This window comes from Stylophora pistillata, chromosome 5 (genome assembly GCF_964205215.1).
Source record: "Stylophora pistillata chromosome 5, jaStyPist1.2, whole genome shotgun sequence".
NCBI classification, from domain to species: Eukaryota; Metazoa; Cnidaria; class Anthozoa; order Scleractinia; family Pocilloporidae; genus Stylophora; species Stylophora pistillata.
This window is the reverse complement of record NC_142523.1, coordinates 39,877,397-39,889,846: the sequence shown is the minus strand read 5'-3', so window position 1 is coordinate 39,889,846 and position 12,450 is coordinate 39,877,397. Positions and strand designations below refer to the sequence as shown.

Here is a 12,450-nt window from a genome sequence, read left to right as displayed (position 1 = left end):
TATCAGTTGGAGGGATACTGTTTGATTTAACACCAAATTCTCAAAACAAAAATTGTAAAGAATGGATGACAGTGTAGAGAAGTTGCATTTTGATCGTGCAAATTAAAGGATTAATTGGTAGTCAGTTTCCTACAGTCCCTCCTCTAAATTCTGTTAGTGATGACTGATCCCCACATCTGTCCCCTCTGAAAACCCAACAAAATACTCCACCCCCTCCTGCCCTAGGTGATAAATTATGACTGTTACAATTAGTAGTAGTAACAATGATTTTGTATTTTTTTAGGATTGGATGGCAGGTGATGTGATAGGGTGCTTTATTGACTTAGATCAAGGTTTAATCTCATATAGCAGGTAAGTTTAAAATAGATGACCATGATAATGACAATAAATTGATCCCAATTAAATTTGTCAACATATTTTGTAGCCTTAAAATCGCTAAACATGTGTATGTGGTAATAGTGTAAACATCTTTTTTGTTTTTCATTTTTATTGTCAGGAATGGACACTTTTTGGGTGTGGCTTTTGATAATGTGCAATATGGACCAGGGCTGGCTTATTTCCCTGCAGCCAGTTTATCATATGGGGAGTCCTGTCAGATGAATTTTGGGTCGGCCCCATTTAAGTATCCTTTTTAAAAAGCAAATGAGTAAAAATCAAGGCGAGCAATTTCATTGTTAATATGTTACAATTGTGGAGTTGTGATGACACTAAAATCACATAGTTAATAGTTAAAACTGAAACAAAAATTTTTAGCATCCAGTTCAGGTTTTTGTGTGTTTGTATGTTGACTGTCGTGCCACAAAGTACGAAGGTTCACGTGACTTGCTGATCACATGACTATAGTCACGCGTGTCACGCCACAACAATTTCAGTGTAATGTTTATATGTTTAGTGTGGTTTTTGTGCGTTGTTGTTCAGGGCTCCCATTGATAACAGACAGCTTTTCCCGTCAGAAGGGGCTACCCTGAGCGGTATAAAGTAATAATGGTTCTTCTTCTTCTTCTTCATACTTGGATCCCAGGATTGACATGAATTTAAAGCAACGTAAAAGATCACTACACCCTCTAAAGGAATGAATGAATGAATGACTAGTTTATTAAACTCTGTGGCAGTAAAGGACCTGAATTATTGAGTGTACTTTACAATCTTAAAGCAACTATTATCTAAAAACTAAAAATTTACAACTATAACAGTGATAATAACAACTGAATCATTTAGAATATTTAAATGTAAAAAAGTCCTCCGTTCTCTTTGTCCTACATGTAATTATCTGAATGTTACAGAAGAGATAGTACTTTTGTGTTTTCTGTCTTTCTGTGTTTTGTGTTTTCTGTCTTTCTGTGTTTTGTGTTTTCTGTCTTTCTGTGTTTTGTGTTTTCTGTCTTTCTGTGTTTTGTGTTTTCTGTCTTTCTGTCTTTTGTGTTTCCTGTCTTGTGTTTTCTGTCTTTTTGTGTTTTGTGTTTTCTGTCTTTCTGTGTTTTGTGTTTTCTGTCTTTCTTTCTTTTGCATTTTCTGTCTTTTCTGTCTTTCTGTGTTTTGGGTTTTCTGTCTTTCTGTGATTTGTGTTTTCTGTCTTTCTGTGTTTTGTGTTTTCTGTCTTTCTGCATAATGATACTAGTTCAGTGTGTGCCTTCCTGATACTCTGTGAGTAAACCATCTTGATTGACCCTTTCACTCCTCTGATCTTGTTACTAATTCTCTCCACTGTCTGTTATACAATTTTTTAAATCTTGTGGTGTTAGTTCGGATATTTTGGTTTTGGATCAACAAATAATCTCCTGGCCACAGTTGCTCAAAGGGTGAATAACGCTATCCAACAAATAAATCACTATCCAGCGGGTAAGTGTTGACAAAACATACTGCTAAATCTCAACCGCATGGAGATTTAGCAAGTGCATAGCGTTTTCCAACCATCGGACAACAGAGGCCTGTTTGATATATTCCTTTATTCTCATCACTCGGTTGCTTGATATTGTATTCATGTTTTAAGGAGAAATTTAGTATTGGTCACTCATGAGAGGTAGAGGTTTAAGAACAAAACACGTGGACCCTGGGAAAAACTTGAACTTGAACAGTAAAAGCAGGCTAACTATCCGGCCACTGCATCATGTTTTTAGTATCAGAAAAGCTAAAGAGGGGCTTAGTTCGGGCTCGAGTCCTGTTTAGAATGAAAATATTTGCATACATGCAAGCGGCTTCTGTGTCATGAAGCCGCGTGTCACGCGCTTTGTGATTGGTTATTGTTTTGCTTGGGAGATTTAAATCGTTTCCTCGAAACTGCGATCGAGATCCTCGAAAAGTTCTTCGAGCATCTCAATTCTCGATTCTCTATTCTCGATACTCGATACTCGGTACTCCTTACTCGAGCCCCGATTCTCGATCCTCGATCATCGATGGTTTCGAGTATGGAGGATCAAGTTTCGAGTCGAGACTCTCAAGTTACTTCGAGCAGGACTGTATTTGTGCCAAGAGTCTAACCTAGATGTTTGTGATACAGTTGGAGTTGATAATTCTTAACCTTAACCAACAAAAGATTTCCCGTGGAAGGTTACAAGCCTCTTCAGGACCGTCCAATCTCTGATGTGGCGAAAGCTACGGAACTTATTTCATGTTTGGACAGACTCCTTCCAGCTGTAAGTTCGATGTTACAAAGAGAGTCGGGTGGAAGAGGGGAGACTGGGCCTTATTCTATTTTTTTTGTTTGTTTGTTTTCCAGCCGGACAGAGTTCCTTGTTTGCCCCCAGCTCTTCATGGTCGTTCAGATACTTTGACGCTGCTAACTACCGCGCACGTCTTCGAGAAACTGGGACCTTTAATGGTAAATATTGAAACCTGGCGATCTTTGACGCCCGTTTGAATTTGAATTTAGTGACCTGAGCACGATTTTAAGGGTAAGCTTTCACTATACACTAAATGGGATGCAATTATATATCAGTTGTAGGGATGTTTTCGTGAATTCCCTTGGTGACTGACAACAACATATCACGTGATTTAATTGGTAGTTGCAGAGTGTTGTACAGTTTACAACTCACTTTAAGGAAACCCAAAGGAAATGATCACTAACTAAACAAGCTCTTGATTGTTAAACAAATTCTCCTTAGTCAGCTCCTTAGGAAATGTAGAGAGAACAGTATGGGGAATACATGCATACTAATGTTAGGGTACTTAGGGAGGGAGGGAGGGGGGTTCCGCAGAAAAGGGGTTAAACGCGATAAACAACACAATTTTGTCCAAAGAGTCATTAAATGAAAGATAATTTGCAATGTGTTGAGGGCTTTTGAACTGAAACTGCCAACAATGATCTCGGAAGATGAACAAGGAATACGTTTATTTTGAGAGATTATTCTTAGTTTTATTTTGAGTGGTTCCGCATTAGATGACCGTTCAGTATAGGTGGAGGGAAATGCAAACAAGCTGTTAGGACTCAGGCTCGATACAGGGTGACCGGCTCGATACAGGGTGACCGGCTCGATACAGGGTGACCGGCTCGATACAGGGTGACCGGCTCGATACAGGGTGACCGGCTCGATACAGGGTGACCGGCTCGATACAGGGTGACCGGCTCGATACAGGGTGACTGGGTGAATACAGGGTGACTCTTCATACAGGTTCGACTGTAACGCTTAAAAGTTACCAGTGGTAGGTACAAGACTGAGTCTTTTCTCTTTTTTGTGATATTTTCAAGACTGGAGGCTACGTGGTTGAAGAAGTTCTCCTTCCGTTCTTACTCAAGTCTTGTGTGGGATGTAACCCTGTGGAACATCGACCAGGTGTTCATAAGATTCTTGATCTGATGTGGGTCTGTATGGAGGTGGGTTGCCGTGTTTCAAGACTGCAGTGAATGGCAAAAGTCTTGGCACGCTTTGATACTTTTTGAATGGTTTCTATAACCATCATTTATCTCCCCTTCTCCCCCATTTCGCTGTTACCTGATGTTAACAAAATCTAGTCACACGATAACCAGTTTAACCTATAGTTTTGTCTCGTTTGGTTTTTAGGAATTTGAACTGGTGCCTTCTCTGAGTCACTTGCTAAACGCTCTGATCAAGTATTACTGGTTCCAACCGGTTACCATGGATTTTAGGCAACAGGTATTAAGCCAGTTGTACAATCATCTCCTCTGATTTGAGGTCATCTGCAGTGCGCTTTCTTACGGCGCTTGATTTCAATTAATAAATTTCGCGCGCAGACATAACATGGCGACTTTTTCCTTATGGTCTTTCGCCTGGAAGATACATCTTCGTGGTTTCGTAAGCAAGTCTGTTGATTTACCTTCAAACGAGGAACCAGCAGGTTGCAATGATGAAGAAAGCTAAACCTTGTTATTTGTTTCTTTATCTTTCCAGGTGCAATGCCTCACCTTGGTTCTTTCTATACTCAAACACGAGAAAACACGAAGATTGTGGATCGCTTGTAAAAGATATCCTTTTTTTAAAAACAGCTCTCTTTCTTACAATTACAAACATAGGAAAGCCGGATGTTCAAAATTGCCATAAGCATGCGACAAAAGGAAAGACGGACTGTTTTGTGAGGACTCGGACCACAGACGTTACGATTTCTTTCTTATTATTAATTTTTTTAAATTTTAATTATAACCACAAAGAACACTACTTGTAATGATAACATTAACTACGTTAAGGACACTTACACAGAATTCTCTACGTACACCCTACATTGCGTTACTGTAAATATTGTAGAGGTTACAATTTCATTGCCTGATGTTATACCAACTGAGTAAAGGAGAAATTATTGTGAAACTAGTCTGTAGACAAGAGTCATCTTGCTAGTTGTCTTGTATACAGATAGTATAGTGGCTTTGGACACACCTAGAACTTTATCTGGTAGCTATAAACCTTATCCGGTATATCTGATCTTTATTTTGAGTTTACTGAAACGTAGGGAATAATACAGAAATGTAAGACGCCTTTTGCGTTATTGCAGGGATAGCGCCTTCGCGGTCGCAACGTTACGATCCATCTCGGAAGAGACAAACGATTTTACTGCACTACAAAGAAAGTACCTTTGTCTGGATCTAAGAAGATTTTCATTTCAACAGTAATGAGAAAACTTCGTGGGAAGAACGCGTGCATGGTAGTCGTGCATCAGTTGGTATTTGTGAATTTTTAGCGCAGTAATTCTGTAGTGTTTGCATAGCTTCCTTGACCGTGCAAACCTTTCCTCAGAAGTTCAGTTACTTTATGCACATCAAGCCTCCAGATGACAGAGTCCTTAAGTCTTCCTTTCCATTGGTGTGGTGGGAAAGTGATGATGTGAGTTTTCAGTTTGTATCTTTAAGTCAGATCTGATATGGAAGTTCCCTGTCGTCAAATGAAACGCTCCCTGCGACCGAGTGGCCAATCATCTTCGAGAGTTTAGATCATGTGACCTGACAAGACTACTCCTTCTAGTGACGCGGTCAGGTCACATATTTCTTCGCGAAGTATTATCTTACGTAGAGCAGGGTAGGATTGTTAGAATTTTATGAAAATTGGGTGTATGGCAAATAAAATATTGTAATGTTTTTTTGCTTAATATTTTTCTTTGAATTCGCATGAATGTAAAGCCAGTCCGCTGACGAGAAAATTTTTGTGTTACTGAGTAGTTTAACTATGAAATGCTTCCCTTCCAGGAGTCATCAAAGCCGAGTGAAGCGTCCAAAACTGAATATACAACTGCCTGCAATAAACTCAAAAACAAAGTACAAGGTGATCAAACATTGATAGCTTTAAACTCTTTATGACGTTAGAGGAGAGGAGGCGCTTAAGGAGCCTATGTGTTGATACCTCAAGTAATTGATTATTGTTGTATTAAAAGTTATTAAAGCGCATTTGGATGGAGTGTCGTAAAACCAAAACCAAAATAATCACAACAGCCAATCAGAGGAAAGGAAAATACCACAACGAGCCAATGAGAATCAAAGTAAAAGTACACAGACTTCTCAAAGCGCGGGAAAACTGAACGCGTGTGACGAAGTCGCGATTGGTTTGATTTTGAATATGATTGGTTGAGAGGATGGTGCGACTTTTTTGGACCAATCACAGAGCGTGAAAAAGTAAAACCAATGTAATCCTTGATTGGTTTTGACACTCATTTACAAAGTGCTTTAAAATGTTAGTCTCGTTAGAGAGTGAAACACATAAGAGGCAGTCAAAACTAACTCCTTCCTTTCTTAGTGCTCGAGAATATTCAGGTTGAAATCTGCAAGATTTTGTTAAAAGGCGATGATCGACCGACGCAGGTAAACACCCTACGTAAGATAAGTGAATTATCTTTTAAATAAATGCTGACATTTTTGTTTCAAAATATAGTTCACTTTCGTACTCTAAAATAGCTAACAGTCTGAGTACCCCTTGAAGGGCATATTTAAAAAACAGTTCCCATATTAATTTTAGACTCAAGGGGAGTCATTCATCACAATGGAATCCAACTTAGGCGGCGCTTTAGACAGTCAGTGGACCTCAGTGTTTGTTTGTTTGTTTATTGTAGCGGCGAGCTTTCCCCTTCTTTCACTCTCTTCTAACTACCTAATTAAAACCAACTACAGAGATCTTTGGAAGGAAAAATAAATAGATAAATAAATAGCGGTGTTGTGTTCTATTTTACTGCCTTTGTAGTATTGAATAATTGTTAAATATAGCAGTTTGTCAAAGAGAAGTTATTCCATATTTGTTATCAGGACTCCAAACCTACAAGAGTGTTATTCCTCGAAAAATTTAGAAAATTCCTGCAGGAAAATATGATGACTATCATGGTAAGTGCGTTTAAGTTTGCATGTTTCTGGTTTTGATGAATTTGTATACTCGATAACTTTTTATGATTTGAATTTCGCGCTGTTCTTTTCAAACAGCTTCAACCATCCAGCGCATGTGTGGGACCAGTTATCACGTGTTTCTATCATCGACTGGTGCAAGCAGTCCGCTGGCATTGGGAGCAGTGGGCTCAAGAGAAGGATTCGCTTGTAAAAAGCAAAGGTACACAAAACAAATTGTAAATGACGAAATTGACAAATTAGGGCAAAATTTTCAAGTTGGACAAACTGCAATGTTGTGCTATCAAAATTGTTTGTTTTCGTCTCAGCATATTTTGCCTTTATCACAATCAGGAGATTGTAAACAATCTCTTGTCACACCAGAGAGCGAGAGAACTCACTTTCCTCTGGATCTGGTTGTTCAAAGCTGAGTTAAGATAACCCAGGGTTAATGTGAAATCTGATCGCAGACCTGAAAGCTTTAAAAGAAAATTCAGTATAATATTTTTGTCTTCAATTTTATTATTGGATGCCCTACAAAGGATAAAGAGTTATCGTAAAAGGCTTCTGACCAAAGGCTTAAAGAAACCCTGATTAAAATCTAACCTTGGGAAGAATAGGGCCCTAAAATAGAAATTTCACCAAGATTTTTGTCAAACTTTACCGATTGGTTGTTTATCTTGTAGGAAACCGCCTCCCAGTTAGCTCAATGGATAGAGCGCTGGACTGTTGTGCGGGAGGTCGAGGGTTCGTCCCGGCCGGACCAACACTCAGGGTCTTAAAATAATTGAGAAGAATATGCTACCTTTCTATGACATCAAGAGATGGTTAGATATTCTAGTCTTCTCGGATAGGGACGAATAAATGGAGGTCCCGTCTCCTGCAGGGTTAGGGGTAGGAGACGTTAATTTCCCACGCAAGAGATTACTGTGTGATGGATGTCCTTCCCCGGGGTGGTATGGGTGGGTTGGGTTTAGGTGGATGAATCTAATAGGGGACTACGTTTCCTATTGATCTCCCATCTGTACAATGTACAAATCTTTAGAAAACGTGAATTTTAAAATAAGAAAGACGGTCTCCTTGCTCGTTTAGGAGCTGCAGTACCTAGTAGATAACCATATAATGAAAATAATATTAATATTATTCCTGTTAGAGTGGCTCAAAGTGTGTTTTACTCTTACGCTTTTTGTAGATGCGTACGTCCCCAACCATGTTTTCTACGACGACAGAGTTCACTTCTGGGACTTACCGAGGTAACGTTTGGTAGAAAAAATGAACGCCTATATTAGGACTGTACGCGGGTTCCAACAATAAGTGCTTATTTCGTAGAAGCAAAAACGTAACGAAGGTAAATATAGAAAAGAATAAGCAAACTGCCCAAAGCGCGGGAAAACGCGGCCGACCAATTCGTGATTGGTTTCAGTTTTGCATCTGATTGGTTGACAGAGAAGCGCGAGTTTTCCGGAACAATCATATAGCGAAGTAGAGAAAAACCATTTCAATCTCAGATTACTCTCGACACCCAAACAAAAAACTGCTCTATCATTTTCGTATCGAGGTAAGTATAATTGTTTTGTTTTAGTCTATTAATCTATTAATGTCGAAAGTCCTGATGAGTTGTGCCTCCTTCTGTTGCCTCAATATGGTTTCTGTTGTCTTTCTTTCACCAGGGTGGGTGGTGTTCTTTCTCATCTTAAGAAAGCCTACCGCGGTAAGTTAAGTGGCCAGTGGTCATTGAAATATAATTGTGTTAATTCTGATAATCATGACAATTTTGACGATTATGATAACAATAATAATGATAAGGACAAGGAAAACCAAACGAAGAGCTATAGTTCGAAGAAAGATAATAGGCTAGAGTTTTTTAATTTGAAAGCGCCTTTTATTTCTCAGACGTCATCGAAAAGTCAGCTAACAGAGAGGAGTCTGTTGAGGCGGACGAATCATCCATCTCTTGTGAGGATCGTAACCTCGAGCCCTCATTAGTGGAAATGTTGGATGGTGTCATCATGCTTTATCATATTGCTGTACACAAGCAACTGTCTAAGGTAGGTGGGAGACTGTGTGCGAATTGATCACTGTTGCCTGTTTACTCGGGCCCTGTTGATTTCAATGACCTGAGTCTGCCATAGCAGAATTTGGCCCAGTTGTAGTCTTCAGAGCAGGCTTAAGTTTGGCGAACAAGTGCTCAGCGGAAAAGGAAGGAGAGGGGAGGAGTGGGAGCAACAGAATTGCCACCTACCCCCCCCCCCTTACTGTCCACTCTTATCTTAGATCAAACATGGCCGGTCGAATAAACGATCATAAGCTTACAACGTTAATTTGTCCTGCTTAAGACGCCTGTAATGCAGGCTACACAGTTTTGACAGTTTTTTCTACAACAAGTACTGTTGTTCTTCTTAAGTTGTTCCAGTTTTTCGATACGAGCGACGAAGAATCGAAGTGGCTTAAAAGTTCATCGCTTTAACAAACTTTGCTGTATTTGCAATGCTCTCCAAGGGGCATTTTTCGACGCGAACTATTCCTTATAGTGGTTAGAGCGTCTTTAGCTTGAGAACTTGTAAGACAAAAGCAAGTCCATACTTTTCACAGGTGAGAGCCGTACGGGACAACATGAAGCAGAACATTAAAGCTCTGGAAGAAACAATGGCAAAAATCCGACGCTGTGAACCGGAGGTATGTACAACCATATACTCTTTAATTTTTAAAGAAGCGGGATAGCGCAGTGAGTTAGTGGTTATGCGATGGGACTCATGGTCGCGAGGGCCTGGTGGATTCCCGCCCTGGCTTGGTCAATGAGGCAAGGCATTTGCTTGTCACAGCCTTTCTCAACCCAACGGGTACCGACGAATAGTCAGGGAATTCCGACGAAATGCGGAAGGGGTGTGGGGTGACTGGTGATGGACTAGTATCCCATTCACAGGGGAGAATACACTTTGCTGCTTGATGCTGATGGTTATGCCGTAACCTCCGGCTGGATGTACCTTATGGTTTGTTATCTTCTTGCTTAGATAGAAATGAAGCACGGATTAAATGGATATCCTTGTGGTAGTGGGATAATTGGGTGCTTCTTGCAACAGAACTTGACTGACTCTAAAAACGTTGCGTCGGCGGATAAGGGCTGGAAACCAGCAAATTTCTCAAGTGTCGTAACTCTCCTTCTCTCAAGGGTGATCAGTTCACCTTTGCGCTTACACAGCCCAGGTGCTCTTACCCCAATCCCTCCTGTTATTTGGCGATATCAGTTTGCATTCAGGTGTAACGAAACTTTGTTTTTTTTAAATCTTTTCAGAGAACCGACGTGTTAGCAGAACTAGAAAGATCGAAGACAGTTTTCCTTCAAGAAACCACACACTGCGCAAGACACATGGCTTGGGTTTCCACTCTTATTTTCACGAAGGTTTGTTTGTAACCGTAATAATGAAAAAAAAAATGAAATAAGATAAAATGAAATAGGCTACGAGGTCATTGTGAAAAATACGATATGAAAACATATTAGTGTCATTAGCTGAGCAAATGCTCACCTACCCCACCCCTAACCAAACAGTAACTTTAACTTGTTGGGTGAAGGGAGGGGTAGTTGTACACTTGGACAGAAACTGACCTTGATCCGTAAAAACTTAACATAAACTTCCTTACAGTATTGAAGAAATGGGACACTTTTCAGTTAGCATATAAAAACAGAACACCACACCCCCTCCCCTCCCACGTACAAAACACCACCCCTACCCCTCCCGCGTACAATTAAACAGTAAAGATTATGTTCGCAGGCATAAATATGTTTTGGGTCAGACTCAGATTCATTTTAGGCCAGGCCGCTGGTAAAGGATAAGGTGAAATCTGGGAAGGGCCCAAAACCTATCTATGCCAAAGAAGATAAAGTGAATTGTTATTGTCATTACTCTGGAGGGCATTGAAAAAATAAGAACTGTGTGAACATCACGCGAGCGAACATACAGCGTAAAAGACTTATGCGTCACAATACCGACAAAGTAATAGTAGTGTTGATTTTTACCTCTTTCACCGCTATCTTTTCTCAGATTAGATCAGATTTGAAAACAAAATATTTTATAACAGCTAACTTGTTAATAAGTTCCAATATCAAATTGTTTATTTCTGAAGGAGAAGCAGAATGATGTACATTGGATGCTCAATTGTATTATGTCATCTGTGGAGCGGGGTGCTGTAAAAGACTCTCTCTTCGAGTTTACGCCTGAGTTTTACATGGAGGCCGCTATTAATGCGTTTCACGGGCTTAGGCATTACTTTCACCCTACAACAAGCTTCAGTGATATTCCAGGTAAACGGCTTTGTTATATTAACTTTTTCTAGGCTTCCGGGGAAAGAAGACGAACGAAAGAGCAGATTAGCAAAAAACCAGGGTTGTCTACTCCCCCTTTATTTTTCGCTCGTGCGCTTCTTCGCTCGTTTCAGCTGACCGTAAACTTGGCTCATGCTATAGTATTTTTTCGTAGAAGAGTATTTATATAAATGACCATGCGTGAAGTTGCTTTACGATTGAGTAGTCGACCTGTTTTCTTCACCATTAAGAAGCGGTTGCACATGACCTAAATAATCATAGCCGAACATAGTATAATCCCAGCGATACACTTCGCCTAATCGTGTGATGTATTCTGGGGGGACCTTGGAAAAATACTTCAACACTTCCAACGCATGAGTTGAATCGTGAATTGGCGGGAACTGACGCGGGTGTTAATTCCCGCCAAATTTTAAGGCAAGGGAAGCGTCTTCTTAACCGGCCGGCTATGTATGCTACGTTTCTCAATTGCTTCGCTTTTCCCGCCTGATATAAAAACTACAAAATATATATTTCTAAAATTATGAGGTACAAATTAGAAAAAAAATTAATAAATGGAAGTGATTTGGGAAATTTTCAATTCGATGCTTAAAAATCTCAGCTTGCTTGATGGCTTGTGGAAAATAATTCAATATGCTCATTTAGTTGAATAGAAATACGGATGATATACATTTGCACGTATAATTGTAAGTCTTAAGTGGATTTAAACTTTGCGTTTAAACTTGACTTATTCGTTCAAACAAGAAATCTCTTTAATCGTTTTTGTCGAGCTAGTGTTACCAGTTATCAGTTAGGGAAGAAGAATCTTACCTGAATCACTTGCAAATCTACCGATCGTAATCTTCCAAGTTCCAAAATAACACAACGAAGATAAAAGGAAGAGTATTAACAAACACAATGCAACCCAAACAACTTTGTGGCGCGACAGCATGACTAGCCACTGTGCCCGAGAATCAAAACCGTTTTAATCGATTGCTTATCGCGATTTAGTCGTTTAAATCGTTTTAATCGATTGCTTATCGCGATTTAGTCGTTTAAATCGTTTTAATCGATTGCTTATCGCGATTTAGTCGTTTAAATCGTTTTAATCGATTGCTTATCGCGATTTAGTCGTTTAAATCGTTTTAATCGATTGCTTATCGCGATTTAGTCGTTTAAATCGTTTTAATCGATTGCTCATCGCGATTTAGTCGTTTAAATCGTTTTAATCGATTGCTTATCGCGATTTAGTCGTTTACAGTCAGGTGGAGATCAAACACTAAAAGACGAAACACCTTATGATTTCCTTTTTGTTAATCAAGGCTATTGTTATGATCAAAGGGCAAATTGGTTGAAAGGATTTTTCTCTCTTTATTTTGGCCTTCTTTAGCCTTTGTTCAATTGT

The 12,450-nt window shown here is 39.6% G+C and overlaps 1 protein-coding gene across 1 annotated transcript in view; it reads left to right on the top strand.

The window, feature by feature from the left end:
- LOC111335977 (E3 ubiquitin-protein ligase RNF123) overlaps window positions 1-12,450 on the top strand; it is a 32,464-nt gene that overhangs the window by 6,330 nt on the left and 13,684 nt on the right. The window contains exons 7-24 of the mRNA XM_022941987.2: window positions 284-351; window positions 497-622; window positions 2,534-2,633; window positions 2,717-2,818; window positions 3,686-3,811; window positions 3,999-4,091; window positions 4,347-4,420; window positions 5,174-5,270; window positions 5,630-5,705; window positions 6,174-6,238; window positions 6,677-6,751; window positions 6,848-6,971; window positions 7,941-8,001; window positions 8,419-8,459; window positions 8,642-8,796; window positions 9,341-9,424; window positions 10,041-10,148; window positions 10,871-11,048. Coding sequence (XP_022797722.2) covers window positions 284-351; window positions 497-622; window positions 2,534-2,633; window positions 2,717-2,818; window positions 3,686-3,811; window positions 3,999-4,091; window positions 4,347-4,420; window positions 5,174-5,270; window positions 5,630-5,705; window positions 6,174-6,238; window positions 6,677-6,751; window positions 6,848-6,971; window positions 7,941-8,001; window positions 8,419-8,459; window positions 8,642-8,796; window positions 9,341-9,424; window positions 10,041-10,148; window positions 10,871-11,048 — 1,753 coding nt within the window. The remainder of the gene's footprint in view (window positions 1-283; window positions 352-496; window positions 623-2,533; window positions 2,634-2,716; window positions 2,819-3,685; window positions 3,812-3,998; window positions 4,092-4,346; window positions 4,421-5,173; window positions 5,271-5,629; window positions 5,706-6,173; window positions 6,239-6,676; window positions 6,752-6,847; window positions 6,972-7,940; window positions 8,002-8,418; window positions 8,460-8,641; window positions 8,797-9,340; window positions 9,425-10,040; window positions 10,149-10,870; window positions 11,049-12,450) is intronic.